Here is a 22792-nt window from a genome sequence, read left to right as displayed (position 1 = left end):
AACTCGATCGTTTGCGCTTAATGCCAGCAACTGCCACTCGCTTAATGATATGGCGCTGATAATCGGTACAATGTTTACTTTTACCCATTGTAACAAAAATGTATTGCTTGGACCGTCAAGAACGCACTGGTTAAAAACTAGGACACGACTAATCCCGCGCACTGCCTGCGTTCTGCTTTTATACGCGATGAATTACATGGTTGTCGAGCAGCGAAAAAGGCGTATGGATTAAAACTATCAATGAGTAAGCGAGTGAGAGTCCACCCATTCAAAACGAAAACAGAAAACTGCCGCGCACATGAAACACACACACACACACACACACACACACACACACACACACACACACACACACACACACACACACACACACACACACACACACACACACACACACACACACACACACACACACACACACACACACACACACACACACACACACACACACACACACACACACACACACACACACACACACACACACACACACACACACACACACACACACACACACACACACACACACACACACACACACACACACACACACACACACACACACACACACACACACACACACACACACACACACACACACACACACACAAACACACACACACACACACACACACACACACACACACACACACAAGAATGTTTTTGGCCGAGGAGGCGGGTAGAAAGAGAACAGGTCGATGCGTTTTAAGTAAATTGACAGAAAGCCATGGGACGATTTTGACAGTTAAATTGAACATTGTTTATGTTTAGCGATGGACGTTGCTATGGAGTGAATGTGAGTTTTTTTCAGCATTTTGCACTCATGCCCTTCTAGAATATTACAGTAGAACGACGATTATCCTGGGACGGATTAACCGGCGGGCAGCTTAACCGTGCGTATGAATTTGACAGTTGGTTTATCGTGGCGAATATTTTCTGCGATGATCGGTTAGCAAAATATTTTTTGTGCAGCTATCTAGTGTCTAGTGATAATTTTAAACTTCATTTTTGATAAAAGATAATTCTTAAATCTATGTTATTGATTCAAAAAATGTATTACTAGTGATTAATTGATTGGTTTTAGGTTGATTCTTACTAAAACCAGTGAATTTTATAATTTTTATATGAATTTGATATTTGTTGGACCATTATCCGTGGAAATCGATTAACCGGCTTTCGCCCGGTTTCGAGCTGCCCGGATAATCGACGTTCTTCTGTACATGCAATGATTATAATAGTCAAAATAATAAACTTATTAAATGTTATTAAGAGTCACATGCGGCCCACGGGCCATAGGGTAAATGTACCAATAGTGGTGCAATTTGTAGTGGTGCCGATGTGTTTTAATGGATTTAAAGTGTCAGGAAGGACAATTTCTGAATATTTTAACACATACCAATTGGAATATGTTTTATCTACGCAATCCCAACCATTTTTACCATGAAATACATCAAATTTACGAAAAAATACATATTTTTGTGACTGCTTCGTTGTACCTATAATGGTGGTATGGTTCCTATAGTCGTCGTATTGTGTTCCTATAGTGGTGGTAAACAAAGATGCATAAAAAACGGTGTATAATATCAATGAAACTTAGTTTCGAAGCTGTTTTCGTATGAATAGCAAGGATTACTGCCATAATATAGGTTTCTTGCGTAATTTTATCGTAAAAAATGTATAAATTTGACCAATGAAACTATTGACAAAAGTACTGCATCACACCTGTCATCAACCTACACCCGGAAGAGCGTGCTTGATTTGAAGTCAATTTTTCATACAGCCATATAAGCGAATATTGGCATGTTTTTGGTAAATTACCTACATAAAACTCATTTCTATTGCTTATTTTAGTGAAAACAGTACGACATGTCAAAAATATCCTCGAAAAAATCAAAAACGACCTGTTTTCATTGATTTTATAACTATAGCCACTATAGGAACATGCCTGTTTTGTGTACCTATAATGGCACTATGGCAAAAAACACTTAAAAATGCATAAATATGGGCAAAAGGCAAATAATTTTAGTAAAACAATAACATTACATAACAGTTATGTTGAAAAACTAGTAATTGCGTGGTTATGTGGTCATTTAGAACGTTAACTGAAATATGAGTTGCGTTATGAAATCCTAAGGATTTTGGAAAAATGTTGACACATTTCACAAAATAATGGATTTTTCGGTCACTAAGTAACGGAATGGCCCCATTTAACTTTTAAAACCTTTGTAAAAGGCTAAAGAACATTTCACACTAACGTAAATAACTTAATTACTTGTAATTTGCCGTATGAACCGCATTTTAGTGCAATACCACCACTATTGGTACTACCACCACTATAGGTACATTTACCCTATATATATTATCTTATTATATTTATTTATATCGAGAGGTTTGTTAAGCATTTAGATTTACTTGTTATCAGCAAAACTCATAATAAAGGGCTCTCGTTAGGAGGGGTCCCACTATATGTTTCATTTGTTATAGTTCCATCTTGATAGTGCATGTATCACAATACACAAGTACGAGTTACATAAGAAACATTTTGTTTCTTTATCTACCGTTCTAAAGTTATCTTCAAACTGACGATACAATAGAAGCATCTGCTATAATATTCATTGAATTTCTTTCATTTTTTATGTGTACTTCATTATATCACGAAGCAAAATCACCTATAACTCAAAATTGCACACAAAACCTTTTTTTCATGCCCGCAAAATGAGTGCAGCAGAACGTTAACCCTGTTCAAAAATAGTCTAGCCTTAAACTTACTTATACTTTAATAGTTTATGTTGTTTCAACAACATATCAGAAACTTGATTTATTGGGATTAAAAAAATGTAATCAACATAGTATCGAATGTTTGAAAAAATTTGTGTTACTTTAATCTTTTCTTGATGGACATATAAATACTCAACATAGGAAAATTTGCCACGTTACAAATGTATAGAACATGACGCATCATATAGTATTATATATTTTTATTATTTTATAATAGTTTATTTTTAAACTATTTTTTATTTATATTTATGTATTTTATAATTATAGTATTAATTTATAACAGTTTATTTTATTGCATTTTAATTTATAAAAATGTTAACAATTATAACACCAAATAAGTCTGTTGGTTGTAAAGTTAAGAGAAATGTATCATAACTTTAACACGTTCTGCAATCATTTTTGTCTATAAGAAAAAAATACAGATTCATGCCAAGATAATTTTAAATTAAATAAAATAAAAGAAAACGAGTTTTAATTACACATTTGAGAATTGTTTATATAAATGGGCTAAAAATTCCAGTAAAAACTGAAACATTTTATGTTGTAATTGTAATATAAGAAGACAATCATCAATTTTTAGGTTCGTCTAAAATACTTTAAATCTTAAATTTTAAAATCTATATAAAATAACTATTTTATCATGCGTTCATTGTTATTTTTATATAATTTACGAAGTTGTTCAAATATTCTAGCAAACATTTTGTCTCAGATATTATATTATATTTCAAAAAACATAATCTATGAACATTATCATTAACATAAAATTCTTTCTTATAATAATTAAATATCATATAATTTGAAAACGTTACATTAGCTGGCCTAGGCTAATGCTGATGCTGAATAGGCAAATATATAAAATAAACTGTATTTAATCCGTTTCATAGCTATCTGATGTGAAAATCTTCAATTTCCTCGCAGAGCAAATGGATTTTTCTTATTAAATCATATTACCAAAGTCAGAGTTCAAGCGGTAATTGTGTTCCTTAAATTTCCGCTATCGGTCACACATAGGTGATGTAAAACCTTCAGTTGCCAAAGGGATAAAAACGTTAAAAACGATTTCTCGTTGCTCACATTTCGTTCTTTACAGTGCTCATGACGTGCGTTTATGCTGATAATGTTTACAAGAAATTAAATATTTCAAAACAATAAACCATAAATAAACTTATCAAAAGAATTTAAATCCAGGCATGTACAATGCATCAATCGCAAGACCGAACAAATCTTGCTTAAGTTTAATGAAATTTTGTCCGGCTTTCTGATTAACGCACTGTGTACTGCAATGTATAAATCGTTTTCGGCATGTGCATGTCAACATTAAGCATGCTTATACAAAAAATATTTCAGATGGGAATGTATAGATAAAAAGACAGGCAATTCGTAGCTGTATACAATGTATTAAGTTGTCGGGCTCTAGAAAAATAATTAAATCTATGTTACATTCTCTTCATCGCATTATGTTTGCTATAGGGTTGACTAGTTAACATAACAATTGACTAGCTGACTGTGAAATTCCTAACGCAAGAGCTTTTATATTACTGAATCGTCAGAGCATTTCTAAAATGTTCACCTTGATAGCGGTCAAGGTGCCCGAGCTTGTACACAATACACCATATACCAAACAATAATGTTGTATGGGTGCCAATGTGTGCGTAAAATCCGGTTCAGTGACTAACAAGAAATTCCAGATATAACGGGGAAAATACCAAAAACAAAAAGGAGAATGAAATCAGTATGACATTTGTAGAACAAAAAACACAAACATCATCATAAGTATGGAATTATAATACTAATTACATTGAAGATTCACATAATGATTGAAATGTGAATAAATTCAATAATGCTTGTTTTTCTTCTTCGGCTCAACAACCGTTGTCAGTCAACACTTGTTCTTCACAAATAAAAAAATGAGTCTTCGTGAACAAAAAAAAACATCTATACACTGTCCATCTTTATACTTGATAATCATATTTAAGTGCCAGTTTGGTTGTTCATTATCAACTTTTAGCATGTGATGCAGGACTTTACATTTCTCGTTTGTCTTTAACCATTTTGATAATGTAAGTTTGTTCCATAGCATGTGGCGTTATAAACAAATACTAATACATTCGCATACCCGCTCTGCAAATGCGATCGATGCATGGTTCTTCGTCATTCCATTCGATTTTCTTTGAAGCGCTTGTTTTGGCTTACCTTTGTCTACAATCAGAGTTTACAGTCAGTGCTGATTCGTTCGTTGAAATAGCAAGATCACTTAAATTATACTAGGTAGATTGCTGTTTTGGACATTGTTACTAACACACATTTCACGAAAGCGAAGTTGTAGCAAGCTAATTGAAGATATAATATGCATCAGCAGATATTATTGTTTGTTATAGTGACACTGAGTTGTTTATATTTCTGTGAAGCGCAAACAGATCAAAAACAATGTGCAAAAATAATGAATATGTAAGTCAGAATTGTCATCTTAAAACTGGTTTTACAACTTTTATACCAGCAATGATAATTTTCATTAGCTGTGTTGTGATTTAATGTTAAATTTTATGAATATGAGATTAAGTCTGATTGATTCTTTTACCATACACCCTTTTTATTATGAAGTGTCTTACTCATCGAGATTGTTGTTCAGGAAGTTGCTTAAGCTTCTCATATAAATGCGTACCTGTGCCAGCAAGTGCTTCTGAAGGATTTATAAGCGTTCCAGTGAAGCCAGTTCCAATTGATACAGCAAATCGTTTCGGAGCAGATGATGGTGGTGCAAGTTTAACCCAAAAGACATGCGCTCTGAACGGAGAATATGTAAGATTAAAACAAACCACATTTCAAACAACATATTACTTAATTGCATTTTTTTTTAATTGAAACAACAGTGTTTGACGCATATGGAATGTTGTTCAGGCAATTGTTTAACTTTCTCTTATAAATGTGTGCCTCTCAGTCCATCTGATTCTGCCATGACTGGGCCACTCAATTCAACACCCCAGATCTCAATGGTAAACTTTACGAATCGAATAGGCGATGAAACTTCATCTATTTTAACAACAACACATACTTCAGTTCCAAAAATGTGTGCTAAAATTGGTGAATATGTGAGTATACGAAAATCAAAAAGAGCCAACACTAATAAATTAAGATTCTTAAACTAGGAGTAAAATGACATACACAGTGCACTCTATTTAATATAAGAACTCTTAAGTTTGAAAACCCCTTCCTCCTAGAAATGTTCTAACAGTCTTTTCATTTTCAGAATATACATTATTGCCCCTATAATTTAGAAAACCACTTAAATCTGCATTCCTCTTATTTGTGTATGCTGTTGCCATGTTTGCTAGTTCAACTGGAAAAAAAATGTTTTGAACTTTTCTATAGCTTTCCATGAAACTTTCTTTAACTTTCAATCTCTATAACTTGATAAGCTCTCCTATTTGACAATCTCATTGGCTCTCAAATAAAAGATAAGTGACTGTACTCTCAAAAATGTGGAAAAAAAATTATTTTTATGTTTTGCTTAACAAATGTTCTTGTGCGCATAGAGGACACGGTCCCAACTGAGCTAGAACCCATGATAGCAATGTTGTTAGGTCGTACGAACTCACAACCGTACTACGATACCTTTATGTGAGGAAGTAATTACTAAATTATTTTTTTTATTAAGGACAGGGGTCTCTGACTTGTAGTCCGCGGACTTATATATATATATATATATATATATATATATATATATATATATATATATATATATACATATATATATATATATATATATATATATATATATATATATATATATATTTAATCATGGACTGCTGTTGTTTGAAAAACCCGCACATATATATATATATATATATATATATATATATATATATATATATATATATATATATATATATATATATATATATATATATATATATATGTGCGGTTTTTTCAAACAAAAGCAGTCCATGATTCTTAAAAGCTTTGAGAGCACTGATTTAGAAGATACATTTAGTGTTTAAATGTTATAAAACAATTAACATGCATTTACGCATCAGTGTATTATATTTTCATTTAAACTCAAACCTGATTATTTATAATTTTTAAACCAGTGTTTAACTTCTTCGGAATGCTGCTCCAAAAGTTGTTTAAGCTTTGCGTATAAATGCGTCAACAGATATGACCTTTCAGTAGTGGCAGATCCAAATCTACCTGTAACATCAATTTATACTTCCAATCGTTTTGGGGGTACAGTAGACGAAACAAGCACAGGAACACCCAAGTGCACATCGAACGGATTATATGTAAGTCATTGAAAAGCAATTAATTAATTAACTAATATGTTATTAAAATATTTTTTTTCTATTTTGTTTTGTTTTGTATCTATATATATATATATATATATATCTATATATATATATATATATATATATATATATATATATATATATATATATATATATATATATATATATATATATATATATATATATATTTACAAAACAAAACAAAATAGAAAAAAATATTTTAATAACATATTAGTTGATTAATTAGTTAATTATATATATATATATATATATATATATATATATATATATATATATATATAAATACATAACAACATATATTCTATATACTATATACATAGTGTGTCCACAACAAAGATTGCTGTTCCGGAGCATGTTATAAATCTGTATGTTCAACAGAGATCCGTGTTGGTGTGCTGGAATCAGAGTTAACTCGTCCGTCGGTTATAAATGGGCCATATATTCAAGTACAAAATTTAGATGACCTCATTACCCGTTACAGTGGACAAATTTCAACGACAGAGCAAAGCGTTACTCATATAGAAGGGCGGTGTAAAGCTATTGGTGATAGCGTAAGTAGTTAAGCCTTTAGCTATAATAAGTAAGACTTATTATTTTCTTTGTTTTAATTTCGCAGTGTACCCGTCATGAAAATTGCTGTTCTTCAAACTGTCATTCATACAGGGGAAAGTGTGTTACCTAAATTAAACTTCATAACAATTTCGAAAAAATAAAAAAAATACTAATAAATAAAAATAAACGTATGAATTGTTCTTTGTCTATATTAACAGTTCTGCTACACGCAATAACTGTAACGACGATTTGATCCAAATTTAGCATACGGGTAGTTTAAAGTACCTAAACAGAAGTTGTTGAAAACTCAGGATCAGTGCTGCAAAATATCACTATCAATGTCATAAAAATATCTGACTGAAACAAAATTCATATCAGCGTCACATACTCAATTGTGATAATCAGAGGTGATACTCAGAACGATTGGCGTGACTAATACATGCTCATGAAATGTTTGCGGCCATCGCTTGGTCAGTCACTATATTACGATTTTTACTAAACTGGTTTTTGGGAGTTTGAACGCCGTAGGGGGGGCAGTAGGGGGGCCCTACGATCATCAGTCACAGGCTCGAAAATTGATTCGCCAGCCTCGGGGCCCCAACGTCCATCCTTCCGGGGGCCCTTGTCGCTAGTACTCTGTCCATACGGCATACTATAGAATGGCGATCTACGGGGCCCCTTAATCGGCGGGGCCCCAGGCGACCGCCTAGTCCGCCTACCGTTAGATCCGCCACTGCTCAGGACACTTATTAAAAAATACGGGAAATCAAACATTTTTAAGATTTCAGACAACATGTCCTCTATATTTCAAATTATAGGGATGATATTTGCTATAAATGCGGAGTAATAACGTATAACGAATATTCATGTAGGAGAATCTAGGGCAAAATGGTTAGGTGGGGCGAAATGGTCATTATTGGCAAATTTACATGGTTATGATGATTTCTAATGATTGAAAAACATCAAATACAATAGCCAGCATCGCGAATAAATGAACACATTTTAACAGTCGTTTAAAGTTCATTTTGGTTTAACCGAGTTCATTTGTTGTTCATTCCTGTTAAAATAAACGACCGTCAAAACAGTTAACGACTGCTCGATATCGCATATAGGCAAACACGGGGAAAAAATTCGAGCAGTATAATTAAACGACTGTTAATTTGTATCGCATACGCTCTTGACAGTTGTTTGTTTAACGGCGGCATAGGACCAGTCGTTACAATTAACAAATGAACTCAATGCGTTCGCGATGCCAAATTCTAGCAATTTTTAACGACTCTGGTTAATTTTAACGACTGTTAATTTTAAACCGATTCTTTCGCGATGCCAGCTAATGTTTAAAGCACGCCAAGAAAGTTTCATAAAAATAGATTTCAAAATAAATGAATAATTTAGGAAATAAAATGTTTGCTCTAAGCGATGTAAATTCCAACGTCTTGAAAATAAGCTTTCGTAATAATTTAACATTTAATTAGAGCAAGAAAAGAATGTGTATCCAGGTGCATGATATTTGTCTATGATTTACGTGGGAAAAGTAATAATTTTAATCTAATTTAAAGTTTTTAATGTTATTGTTTACAAAATGTTTCACTTGGGAAAAATAGTTGTTCCAGCTTAGGACAAAAAGGTCTTTATGCCTTCACTGAGGCAACATGATGAAGCTGTGGTATAAGCTAAGGTCGCTACAATACACTAACTTTACATAAATAAAACTGTACTGTATGTATACACCAAGAAAATTTACTGACAACACGTGAGTTATTGAAATATTCCATCATTTGACTAAATTACTCAACAAAACACTAAAATACTAAACTTAAATTTCTATTCTCACAATTCTACCGCGATGCAAGAGCTTAAACCAAAGACTGAAGTTCAATGTTGGGGTCCATTTTGCCCCTTTGTTTTGAAGTGTTTTGACATTTTGTGTAAGACCATTTAGTCTCATAACAAGACCATTTTACCCCACATACAGTCTTTCCCCGAGTTACGCGAATAATGCGAGACATTCGCGTAACTCGTATTTTCGCGTAAGTCGAATTTCACGTTTTACAACCCACATATGATTGATAAATTGTAATCATTGATTGAATATAGTTCTTTTATGCACTAAATTACTTATAAATGCAGTTCATGCAGAAATCTCGGTTATTCTTTCTTTTTTATTGATTTGAAACGTTTGGAAAATTTTCAGATTTTGCATCTGACAGTTGTTGTAGAAAATTTTACTTACTTGACATATGAACTGTTAAAAATTAAAATTCCCGTATCTCGAATTCGCGAAACTCGAGTGTCGTGAAACTGGGGGAAAGACTTTAATACATTTTCGCGACTTTTTACGTAGATTTTTAAAATCCATTTTAAACGTATATAGTTATGTACACATGCGCTACGCGCTATGATACAGGTGCTGAGTAAGAAAACGGTCGCAAGCGAGCCATCGATGTTACTCCACGCGCGGAGTCAAGTTCCAACGGGAACTCCACTGGAAGCAGGTTCCCACGATCAGGTGTGGTGTCGTATGCTCAGACGGACCGAGGCAACATGATCATCATAAACGTGGACGACAACGTGACCGGCAAACCTGGCAGCACCGAAAACACCAGCCTAGCTAAATACCACCGAATCCAGAAGTTAGCTTTAGTCTTAGTTTAGCAGTTCGCAAATAAAGATCCCCAGTAATATTTTTTAAAACTTACTCCGGGTTATCATAAACATAATTGGCGCAGTCGGCTAGGCCCAATTCACGTTCAGTGACAAGTGTTCAAGTATAGTGCAGTGAAATAACGGAAATAAATCTGTGTATCGCCCGGACTTTGCTCCATCGCCCGATCCGTGGTTGACTCGTGACGATCGCGTGAATTTCATTATTTCATAAAGTGTAAGAACAAGTGCACGAACGGTTGGTTTCAACTATTTAGAATTGGAAGAGAACATTCGAACAAAAGCTAGCGGCAAGACTCCCCAGCCAGCGTTACTGGGTAAACTAATCAACGCAGGACAATCGCTGACCCAACCCGTGGACAACGAGCGACCAAGGAAGAAAAGGAAGGACAATCGCTGACCCAACCCGTGGACAACGAGCGACCAAAGAAGAAAAGGAAGGACAAAGCAAAGGACAGGTAACGGAAAACCCTAATTTCCCGACACGTGGATAAAAAAGGTGAGTTACATCCTAAAGCATAAGTTCCCCACTCTTATAATAAAAAGGCGGTAGGCAACAAACAATTTTTATAATTGAATGCCAAAATATACCCCTTTCCCAAAAGTTCGTTCTTTGAAATTCACTAGGGACAAGAAAATTCCAGTGAAAATGGAACAAAATATACACGCATTGATTGAATCTATGCGCTCGTTAGAGGAACGCGTTAACACACTCCAAGCGGAAAATGATAGTTTACAACGCTTCCAACAACAACAACAGCCAACGACCTCGAGTCGCAGTGCTGACTATTTTCGGATCCCGGATCCAATTAGGGTCATTCCCGGATTCGACGGAAACAAAAAACAGTTAATCGGTTGGTTAACAACAGTAAAAAAAACACTAGACCTCTTCAAAAACAATGTGGCACCAGAAATATTTAGTGTCTACGAACAGACCGTAATTAATAAGATAGAGGGCAAAGCACGTGATACTATTTGTGTGAACGGAAACCCTACTACTTTTGATGAAGTCGCAGATATTTTGCAGAACGTTTATGGCGATCGAAACAACATCGCAACGTATCAAACACAACTGTGGAACCTAAAACAAAACGAATCTTTGAGCCTTCACTATAGAAAAACAAAAGAAATTTTGATCAATATGAAATCAGTAGCAAGACAGAATACGGTATACGCTTCACATTGGGAGGCAATTAACCTGTTTTTAGAACAAGAATGCCTCGCTGCGTTCATAAATGGTCTGAGCAAAACATATTTTGGATATGCACAAACCGCACAACCAGAAGACTTGGAATCAGCTTACGCCTTTCTATGCAGATTCCAAAACGCCGAAAGAACTAAATCAAACACCAATAATGGGTTCGAAAAACATCCTAGTGTCGACAAAAATGTAAAAAGGGATAATAAATTTTCACAACCTAAACACCTTGAAAATAGACCATTCAATAACATGAAACCATCTTCAGATCGTACAAAAATTGTTCCCATGGATGTCGATCAATCCTTACGGTCCAATATGAGAAACAAAATTTTCTCGCATACAGCCGAAGAAGATGACGGAAAAACAATATCAGAAGAATCCGATTCAGACGAAGAAACCGATAATGAAGAAGATGTAAATTTTCAAATTACTGCAAACTTAAACCCACCGAGTTAAACGCAATTAACGGACTACCCTTTTACACAACAAAATTAAATGGCTCAAACATCAAACTTTTAGTAGACAGCGGAGCGAACAAAAACTTTTAAATCCAGAATTAGTTCCACTAACTCAAAGAGTAAAATGCGAAACAATCACCATAAAAAATAAAAATGGTAAGTTCAAATCACAAGAATGCACATTCATAACTATTCTAGATAAAAAATTAAAATTTTACCTTTTCAAATGTCACAATTATTTTGACGGAATACTCGGATATGAATCACTCTCCGATATGGAAACACTAATTGATACAAAAATCATAAACTTATTCTACCCGATCGTACAATCGACTTAGAAATAAGAACATTAGAACCCCCTTCAATTACATTAAATGCTAATAATTCTCAAATTATAAAGCTTCCTGTTTCTCAAACAAAAGGAAACATTTTTCTTCCAAAAGACATTCAAATAAAAGATGCAATAATTCCTTCAGGCGTTTATAAAGCAAAACAAGGATATGCTAAAGTTCTTGCCAGGAATTACGGCGACACATTAACATTTCATTGGACTAAACCAGCAAAAACATATGAATTAGACAAAATGATCGAAATAAATCACATGAGCACACACCCATATAATGATCATCCACAAAATTACATAGCAAATCTCGAAAATTTAATTCGCACCGATCATTTAAACAAAGAAGAAAAACATAAACTTTTCGAAATTCTTAAACAAAATCTAGGCATCATCCATCAAGAAAAAGAAAAACTTTCATGCACCACCGCTATTAGACATCGAATAAAAACTAAAGACGATATACCCATTCACACAAAAACTTATAGATACCCCAATATTCATAAAGCAGAAGTGAATAGGCAAATCGAAGAAATGATTGCTGACGGTATTATCCAACATTCTATATCCCCATGGACATCCCCAATCTGGATAGTCCCTAAAAAATCAGATGCAAGTGGAAAGGAGCAATGGCGCATCTTGGTTGACTATAGAAAATTGAATGAAAAAACGATCGATGATCGATACCCTATTCCCAATATAGAAGAAATTTTGGACAAGTTAGGTAGAAGCATGTACTTCACTACACTTGATTTAAAATCCGGCTTTCATCAAATTGAAGTTGATAAAAAGGATAGACCAAAAACAGCTTTTAGCACAGAAAAAGGACACTTCGAGTTTATACGAATGCCCTTTGGCTTGAAAAACGCACCTGCTACTTTTCAACGAGCCATGAATAATATTTTAGGTGACCTTGTAGGAAGAAACTGTCTCGTATATCTAGATGATATTATTATTTTTGGTAAATCACTCCAACAACATTTGGACAATTTGAATAAAGTGTTGAAAAAATTAATTGAATCAAATTTAAAGGTTCAATTAGACAAATGTGAATTTTTAAGAAAAGAGTGTGAATTCTTAGGACACATCGTAACTCAAGATGGCATCAAACCCAATCCAAACAAAATAGAAAAAATATTGCATTGGCCCATACCAAAAACAACAACCCACATTAAAGGTTTCTTAGGAATCCTTGGTTATTACAGAAAATTCATAAAAGATTTTTCAAAACTGACCAAACCTCTCACAAAATGTCTTAAGAAAGGTTCTAAAATAACACATAATGACGAATTTATAAATTGTTTCAATGATTGTAAACAAATGCTCACTACTGATCCTATTTTAAAATATCCTGATTTTAGCAGAAAATTCATTTTAGAAACAGACGCAAGTGACTTCGCCCTTGGCGCTGTACTTTCACAAAAATTCGAAGATGGTAAGGAACACCCAATCGCTTACGCTTCTAGAACGCTTAACGAAACAGAGTGCAACTATTCAGCTACCGAAAAAGAGCTACTCGCCATTGTTTGGGCAACAAAGCATTTCCGACCGTACATTTTCGGAACAGTTTTTGAAATAAGAACTGACCACAAACCTCTTGTTTGGCTAAGACAGAAAAATGATTTAAATAGAAGACTTCTTCATTGGAAACTGGCCTTGGAAGAATTCGAATTTGAAATTAAGTATAAAAAGGTACTCTTAATGGAAATGCAGATGCACTATCCCGCATAACGGAAAACCCTGCTTTAACATCCGAATTAAATGCAAATACTGCCTCTAACAATACTGACACTATGACGCAACACTCAGCAGATACTAATGATGACGAATTCATCCCAGCAACTGAAAAACCACTAAATGAATTTAGAAATCAAATAATACTAGAAGAAAATAATAATGATTCTCGAGAAGCAATTACACTTTTCGGAAATTATCATAGAATAACAATAAAAACGCCTCTTTTTGGACCAGCTATGTTGATCAACATAATCAAAGAATATGCATCTCCCAAATGTGTTACTGGCATTTGTTGCAGCGAAAAAATCTTACAAAACTTACAAATTATCTACAAAAACTATTTCTCTCGCGCAAAATCGATCAAACTATTTTGGACAAAAACAATTTTAGAAGATGTAACTGATGAAATTGACCAAGATTTGATTATTGAACGACAACATAATGCAAACCATAGAGGAATTATTGAGACCAAACTACATATTGCTAGAAAATATTATTTTCCAAACATGAAAACTAAAATTACTAAATTTATTAACATTTGCAAAATATGTCAAAAAGCTAAATATGAAAGACGCCCATATAAACAAAAATATCAAATTACTGCCACTCCTAAAAAACCTTTGGAAATCGTTCATATGGACATCTTTATAATTAGTGATAAACATTTTCTAACCCTTTGCGATAAGTTCTCAAGACTAACCATGGCGATTCCTTTACAATCAAGAAACGCTATACATATACTAAAAGCACTAACTCAATTCTTCGCTAACGTTGGAAGACCTTGTTTGCTTGTGATGGACCAAGAATGTTCGTTTAAATCCACCACAATCAAACAATTTCTTGAAGAAAATAATATAGAATCTCATTATACAAGTGTTGGTCAATCCTCTTCAAATGGAACAATTGAAATTGTCCATAGAACAATAAGAGAATTGCACAACATAATCTCACTACGAGATTCTACAAAAAATTTATCAACTACTTCAAAAATTAATTTGGCAGTCTCAATTTACAATGATTCTATACACTCTCAAACAAACATATCCCCTAAAGAACTATTTTTCGGCTTCAAAAACGAAGATCCTATCCCTGAGGACCTTCAAGAAAGAATTAAACAAAAAGAGGAACTTTATAGAGTGTATGCCACAAAACAAAAAGAAAAAAAATCCAAATACATAGAAAAATTAAACAAAACACGAGAAGAACCAGAACTATTCAAAGACAATGACACGATCTTCGAAAGGAAAAGAAATAATTTAAAACACGAAGAAAGGTATCGCGAAACGAAAGTTTTCGATAACCTAGTTACAAATATTTTAGACCGAAATGGAAGAAAAATTCATAAATCAAAATTGAAAAGGAAACGAAAAACCTAACATACCATTTAAATTCTTTCTCATCCTTACAGAAATCACAGCTGAATATTATAAAAACTAAAAATGAAATTTGGAATGATTCTTTTCCTCATAATAGTTTGGACTAATTCAAAACTTATAACAGCAACAATTTACAGAGAAATTCCTAGAGAAGATAGAATAGTCGCAATAAAAATAGGAACGGCCAAAATAAAAATTGGATATCATAGAGTAATACATACAATAAATCTGGAAAAAATAGAAACTAACCTTAACTATATTCAGAATTTAGCCAATAATATTAGCCTAACCAATCATCTTAAGGACACCTTAGACTATAAAATCCTATCAGCTTATAAGAAATTAGGAAATATAAGACCTAGAAAACAAAAGAGAGGCATAATAAATGGTTTAGGAACAATTATACAAATAATCGCAGGAAATCCAGATCAAGAAGATTTGAACATAATTAACAGCAACCTAGAACATTTAGAACATTCAGAAAACAAAATCATATCCAACATTAACGCTCAAGTTAGAATTAATTCCGAAATAGAAAAATCAGTGAACAAAATTACACAAACTCTAAAAAAAAATCGAAAATCAAATGAATAATCAGATAAAAGTCGTAAAAACTGAAATAGAACAAGTAAATCTTATCCTGAACATTGATAACATTGTACAACTGCTAGAAGACATAGAAGAACAGATTAGCTTTGCTCGTTCTAACATAATAAACAAAAATATTCTATCGTCAAACGAAACGGAATATATATGGCAAACATTAAAAGATCAGAAAATATTTCTAAACTTTAAAGAGGAAATTTCACAATATGTTTCATGCATAGTTACAGCAATAGGTAAAAAAATATTTCTAGTAGTAAAAATACCGATAGTAGAGCGAAAAGATTATGACCTCTTACGAATAGAAACTCTAAACGTAAACAACACCCGAGTAGAGACGGATGTAAAATTTGTAGCCAAACATAAAAACACCATTTTCAATGTTAACGAGGAGTGCACGATTTGCAACAACCCACAACCGCTAAACGACAAGTGTATCTCAAATATCATCAGAAATCATCCATCTAAATGTACCACCACCACGAGCTCCGAGCATACGATAATACGAGAAATGAAACCAGGAGTCATTCTAATCGATACCACCCTTGGAGTGCCAGTCATTGATTCATGTTCAAACAGCCAAATAATAGCAGTACCCACACTAATTGAAACCGGCAATTGCACCGTAAAAATCTTAAATAGCACATTTACTGCGCATATTGATGTGTTAGACCAAGAAGACTACTTCCTACCCTTAACTGGCAGCAAAACAGAAATAACTCTTAACAAGCCAAGAATACAAGATCTGCACACAATGCATATTAGTAACATACATCAACTCCATACAATAACACTCCGCTTACGCACGCATACAATTGCAGGAGGGATATTAATTGTTGTTCTAACAGGCTTTCTTATAACTGCATTTTGCATCTACAAACACAAAACCAAACATGCAGAGAAGAAAATGTCTACCGAAGCTATTCACAACATCATCCCACTGCAAACGTCGGTAAGTCGATCGAGGACGCTCGACGTTTAAGGAGGGAGGAGTTATGTACACATGCGCTACGCGCTATGATACAGGTGCTGAGTAAGAAAACGGTCGCAAGCGAGCCATCGATGTTACTCCACGCGCGGAGTCAAGTTCCAACGGGAACTCCACTGGAAGCAGGTTCCCACGACCAGGTGTGGTGTCGTATGCTCAGACGGACCGAGGCAACATGATCATCATAAACGTGGACGACAACGTGACCGGCAAACCTGGCAGCACCGAAAACACCAGCCTAGCTAAATACCACCGAATCCAGAAGTTAGCTTTAGTCTTAGTTTAGCAGTTCGCAAATAAAGATCCCCAGTAATATTTTTTAAAACTTACTCCGGGTTATCATAAACATAATTATATATTTGTTATTAATGTGTCATCTTATGATTGTTTTACATGAAGAAGACATTGAAGTATGGATTGATGTCAAAATAACAGTGGAAAATGGTTTAACCCTGTCACTGGCAACCAAAAAATCATCGTTTTCTAGGCCACCGGGCTACCCGGGTAGCCAGCGACTTTGAAAGCTAAAAAGCTGTTTTTAGTTATCGCTTTTCGAAGTTGACAAGATTTGTTAGAAAAAAAAAAAATACAAAATATAAAAAATACTTTTACAGTACTTAACAAAACTTTCACAGCAAAATGATTCTAGTAGTTTCAAGAACTGTATGTAGCACGTCTTTTATACATTTTTTAGAATTTGTCTATGAGCCATAAAAAATATAAAGGAGTTTTGATTTGAATAAAACCCGTTACATCACACCTGTCATAATAATTTTGTAAAATGCACATCTGCGACAAATGCAAAAACTTTATAAAATGGCCTCTGTTGGTAACTAATGTTGATTAAACATTGTAAAGAGACTTACAGGCCTATTATATTGCGTTCGGCATTCGAGAAGATTCAATCGCACGTTCATTATGTTCATTTTCGTATCTTTATGCTAGCGACTTTCCGCTTCGAGTAACTCATCGGCAGATTCGAGTCGACGAAGTAAAAATCGGTACCGTATTGCTCGAACAGAAAGGTGCATTCGAGAGATTTTCTGCCAACAGCTCAAGCTGTCGGAAACGCGCAAATTTAATCTCACAATGAATTTAAGCCACTGTCTATGTGTGTAGTTAAGTTTAACATAAGTTTATCAACACTCTCATGGCTCATATTTACCCCATTTCCAACAACAAATGGAATGGAAAATGGAATGGAATGGAAAAAATGATTTTAAAGAAGTGCTGAATCTATTTGTTTACACTCACTCCGACCGCCGGTTGCTTCGACCAACTGTCAAACACACAGATGCCCAAGTAGCAACCGAAGCCTGTTTCTCCCAGTTTCAACCCCCTCATGTCCAAAAACTGCCTTCGCTCACTATTCCTATCCCATTTGTACATTCTACAAAGTTTGTTGCGTTCTCGCTCATCAGGGTGTTAGTCAATTCTCTCTTGCCACACGAAGAGAATTCTCCTGCACACTTCGTGTGTCTACCCATCCCTGTTGAACACAAGTCATTTTCTTCCATCGCACTCATCTGAGTGTTTGCTCTTTTCCATCCAAGCCAAAGAGCGACTTCAGTCAGAGCACACAGAACCGTGGACATGAGAGTGTGTGTTTGTGTGCTGCGTGAACTATTTTACCTGCGTAAACCACTTTCCCGTACTGCACCCTCCGCGGTGTTCTTTTTGCTTTATCGGAGGACGAATTGTTATCATCTAATTGTTTCGGTAAGTGTCCTTTTCTAAGTGTCTAGTGCTATGTGACATTTATTCTAATTAAAACATTGCACTTTACAAGTTTTAGATGTGTGCTGCTACCGCTAGCTGTTCTCCAAACCTCTTCAAATTGGGACACTGTGTGCACGGGCGTTCAAGGCTCAATTGATCCTCAAGTACTAAGGTAAGTTTGTCACATCTTTAAATCAAGTGTATTTTTTAACAAAGTGTGTTTATTAATTGTGTACTTTCATCAACAGCCTTCATACAACGCCGCGGTTGAGGCGCGCCAAATCTGATGACATCTTTCCTGAACCAAGCAGGCTGAACACGCGCACCACCACGGGCACCAGCGCGGTGTGAAGAGGGAAGAAGAAAAGACAGAATTGGAAACAACCGCACCAGGCTTCCAACCACCGTGTGTGTGTATGTAAGTATGTGAGAACACATGTGTGAATCCTCTTGTGGGAACTGCAAAAAGAAGAGAAATAAAGAGTGTGAAGCAGCTAGGCCGCCGCATCCAAATCAAGAGATTGATTTCTCATTTCAATCCGAAAAACTGGGAGAGAGTGATGACATGCGAGAGAGAATAAAACTAGAAACACGAGAGAGGGCCACACGAAGCGCTTTCGGGTTTTTTTGCCATCGCACTCATTTTGCTTTATGCGCGCGACTAAGTGAGCCTTGATGAGCGCGATGCTAGCCATGCTGGCCTCCATAACTTAATACTAGATACCTAACTAATATAAACACTGCATTGAGCAAATAAATAAAAGCTGACTACAAAAATAAATTGATACAGGGTTCTCCAAGCCACTTCAATGTTGAAACTGAAAATGTCAACCACGTTAAACGAAAGCTGAAGGCTGCACGGATGATTTCAAGTCTGAAAAGCCAGTTCAATACAAAAAGTTTTGTTTTCAAAATCGTTAAACCATTTTTCAATATCGGTATAAGCCATTTCGATCTGTCAGTTTGGCGGGCTCTCGCCACTATGGGATAAAAGGAAATGAAATACGTCAAAATGTTCAGTGAGTGATGTTTTCTAAATCATCCCAACGAATACAGTATGGAAACCATCAAATGAACAAAAAGTGTCAACCCCCGTTTCACGGTGGTCGGCTGTTTCCCCACAAATGGTCTAGACTACTGCGTAACAAACAAATCCACAAATCCAAATACACCTGTTTCCAGCTACGTTCGAATCACAAACCGCCTGCTTCGAATCGCTTGCCACTACGATCGAATGCGTGCATCCCCAGTTGAATCGCGTGCCAGTACGGTTGAATCGCGTTCCACTATGGTCGAATCATATGCCACTACGATCGAATCGTGTGCCGCTACCATTGGATTTCTGAAAGCAAGAGCATAGTAAACTGTTTGTTTACGTTTGAAAGCTGTTTCTTTCTTCGCCGACGGCATTTCGTTTGTAAAATACTAATAAAGGGAATTATTCTCTGATTATAGGCAAACCCCACAAATATTGGTTGAAACCATGGATTTTACCATCAAAAACGAACACCGAATATTAGTTGAAAACAAGGATTTTACCATCAACAAGGGACCACGATATTCGTTGATAACAAGGATTTTACGTGTAATCAGTGAATAATTACCTTTTATTAGAATTTTACAAACGAATTGCCATTGGCGACGAAAGAAGCAGCTTTCAAACGCAAACAAACAGTTTGCTATGCCCTACCTTTCAGAAATCCAATGGTAGCGGCATACGATTCGATCGTAGTGGCACAGGATTCGACCGTAGTGGAACGCGATTCAACCATGGTTGCACGCATTCGATCGTAGTGGCATGCGATTCGAAGCAGGCGGTTTTCGATTCGATGCAAATGGCACGAGATTCGAACGTAGATGGAAACAGGTGTAAATGGTCCTTTGTTGATGGTAAAATCCTTGTTTTCAACTTATATTCGGTGTTCGTTGTTGATGGTAAAATCCATGGTTTGAACCAATATTCGTGATTTACCTATAATCAGAGAATTCCCTTTTATTAGTATTTTACAAACTAAATGCCGTCGGCGAAGAAAGAAACAGCTTCCAAACGTAAACAAACCGTTTACTATGCTCTTGCTTTCAGAAATCCAATGGTTGCGGCACACGATTCGATCGTAGTGGCATATGATCCGACCATAGTGGAACGCGATTCGACCATGGAAGCAGGCGGTTTGCGATTCGATGCAAATGGCACGAGATTCGAACGTAGATGGAAACATGTGTAAAATCGCCCGTGCAGCCTTCAGCATTTGTTTAACGTGGACGAAATCTTCAGTACCAACATTGAAGTGGCTTGGAAAACCCTGTAAGCTTCCAAAGTTGCTGGCTACCCGTGTAGCGCGGTTGCCTGGAATAGGGGTATTGGAAAGTTTAATCCTAAAAATCAGGTTAATTATGCTAAAAAAATTCTACGAAAAATTTCAGTGATAGATGGCTGTGGATTACACAAATATACTAAATTTCAAGTAAATCGGATTCCTGGAATCAGAGAAATGAGCAATAAAGATCGATTTTGCTACCCGGGTAGCCGGTTGCCTGGAATAGAGTTAAGCAATAAGATGCAGTCCCAAATCATTAACTGGTCCATTTTGCCATGCTTTTCCCTATATTGAATTTTAAGATTTTCCGTCAAGTTGTAGATGTAGGCTTGTGGTTGTATGTTTTTGCCACTAAAACAGTTATTTGATCTGATTCTGGCTGAATATTATAATGTTGTAGATGAAAGCGGGGCAAAATGGGCATGTGGGGCAAAATGGGTAAAAAGCGGTATTTCACTACAAAGATACATTCAAATGCTTAAAATGTATTCATTGGAGTGTTCTAAGAACACCATGTAAGTTTCATAACCCTTACATAACAAATAACCAAGAGAAATGCAAAATAAGATTAAGTAGCATATTGGTGTAATTTTTGCCACTTCGAAAATGAGCTTAAACCAGTGTTACAAGGATTGGTGGAAGTTTTACATGGTATATTTTGAAAGATATGATATTTCTTTACATTTTTCTCGAGAAAGCAAGGCAATTGAATGCGTATTTTTACTATTATAAAAATAACTACAAAAATGCTTCACGTGGGGAAAATGGGCAGTTACCCTTTAGGCAAAAGGGCAGTTACGCTTGTGTAAAATGGGCAGATGCTTTTGACATATGGCGCTTGGTGAGGCTATGGTGTTGTATTTGTCCCTACAATAATGGTAACAGGCACAGCTTCGAAAGATTCGATTGAAATGTGTAAAATCTGTTTTAATTTTGATAACAAATGTTTGAAGGAATTTAAAAGGCTTTCATGACCAGTAAAACAAAAGATAGGACGAGAATACATTTTACGAAACGTGCGCAAAAGCGTAGACCATTACCTGAGCGCAGTTGTTGTGGCCCAAGTGTTTTGACGTTTCAAGTTTTGTTTATATATGCCCATTTTGCACAAGGACTATGCCCATTTTGCCCCGCGTGTTAAAATAGTAGCTCGTGAAACATCAACATGTTTTTTCATGTGTTTAAGTTATTTTCAGTAGTGATGGGAAAATGAAGTTTTTGTCGGAATCGATTCCGGCTAGCTCCGCAGTTTTCTGGAATCGATTCCGGATAGTAGGTCCGGAATCAGTTTCGGAATCGATTCCGGAATCGGCTCCAGAATCGGAATCGACTCCGGTATCGGCTCCAGAGATGATTCCGGAATCGGTTCCGGAATCGGTTCCGGAATCGGCTCCGGAATAGGAATCGGTTCCGGAATCAACTTCGGAATCGGCTCCGGAATAGGAATCGGTTTCGGAATCGACCCCGGAATTGGTTCCGGAATCGGAGTCGGTTCTGGAATCGACTCCGGAATCGACTCCGGAATCGGTTTCGAAATCGAAGTCGGCTCTCGAATCGGAAATGGCTCATAAATTAGAATCGGCTACCAAACGGAGTCAGTTTCGGCATCGCCATAAAAAAAGGCGTTTGGGTCCAATCATACTACTTATTGATAACCGCAAAAATCCAAATTTACTTGTAAAAGATCCATTCTCATGGAGATTCCCGGACTGATTTCGCTCCGGAGTCAACACCGGAATCGGCTCCGGAGCCAA

The 22792-nt window shown here is 35.5% G+C and overlaps 2 protein-coding genes and 1 long non-coding RNA gene across 4 annotated transcripts in view; 2 read left to right on the top strand and 1 right to left on the bottom strand.

Moving 5' to 3' along the window:
• The window catches only part of LOC120897635 (dopamine receptor 1-like), a 196815-nt gene that overhangs the window by 152699 nt on the left and 21324 nt on the right, over window positions 1–22792 (bottom strand). The gene's annotated exons all lie outside the window — the stretch shown is intronic.
• Window positions 4983–7825, top strand: LOC120897634. Of its 2 annotated transcripts, XM_040302644.1 has the most exons (6): window positions 4986–5226; window positions 5380–5577; window positions 5649–5867; window positions 6867–7058; window positions 7403–7633; window positions 7699–7825. In XM_040302644.1, exons 1-6 carry the CDS (start codon window positions 5206–5208, stop codon window positions 7762–7764), a joined length of 927 nt encoding a protein of 308 aa, XP_040158578.1. In that variant the 5' UTR covers window positions 4986–5205; the 3' UTR covers window positions 7765–7825. The 2 variants fall into 2 exon arrangements, with proteins under 2 accessions (XP_040158579.1, XP_040158578.1); XM_040302645.1 differs by lacking the exon at window positions 5649–5867 and having other exon boundaries at window positions 4983–5226.
• LOC120897637 lies at window positions 17360–19233 on the top strand. The gene is made up of 3 exons (XR_005738566.1): window positions 17360–18720; window positions 18791–18892; window positions 18969–19233. It is a non-coding gene; the product is annotated as an uncharacterized LOC120897637 (long non-coding RNA).

Source organism: Anopheles arabiensis, chromosome 2, assembly GCF_016920715.1.
Source record: "Anopheles arabiensis isolate DONGOLA chromosome 2, AaraD3, whole genome shotgun sequence".
NCBI lineage: Eukaryota > Metazoa > Arthropoda > Insecta > Diptera > Culicidae > Anopheles > Anopheles arabiensis.
This window is presented reverse-complemented; position numbering and strand designations above follow the sequence as displayed.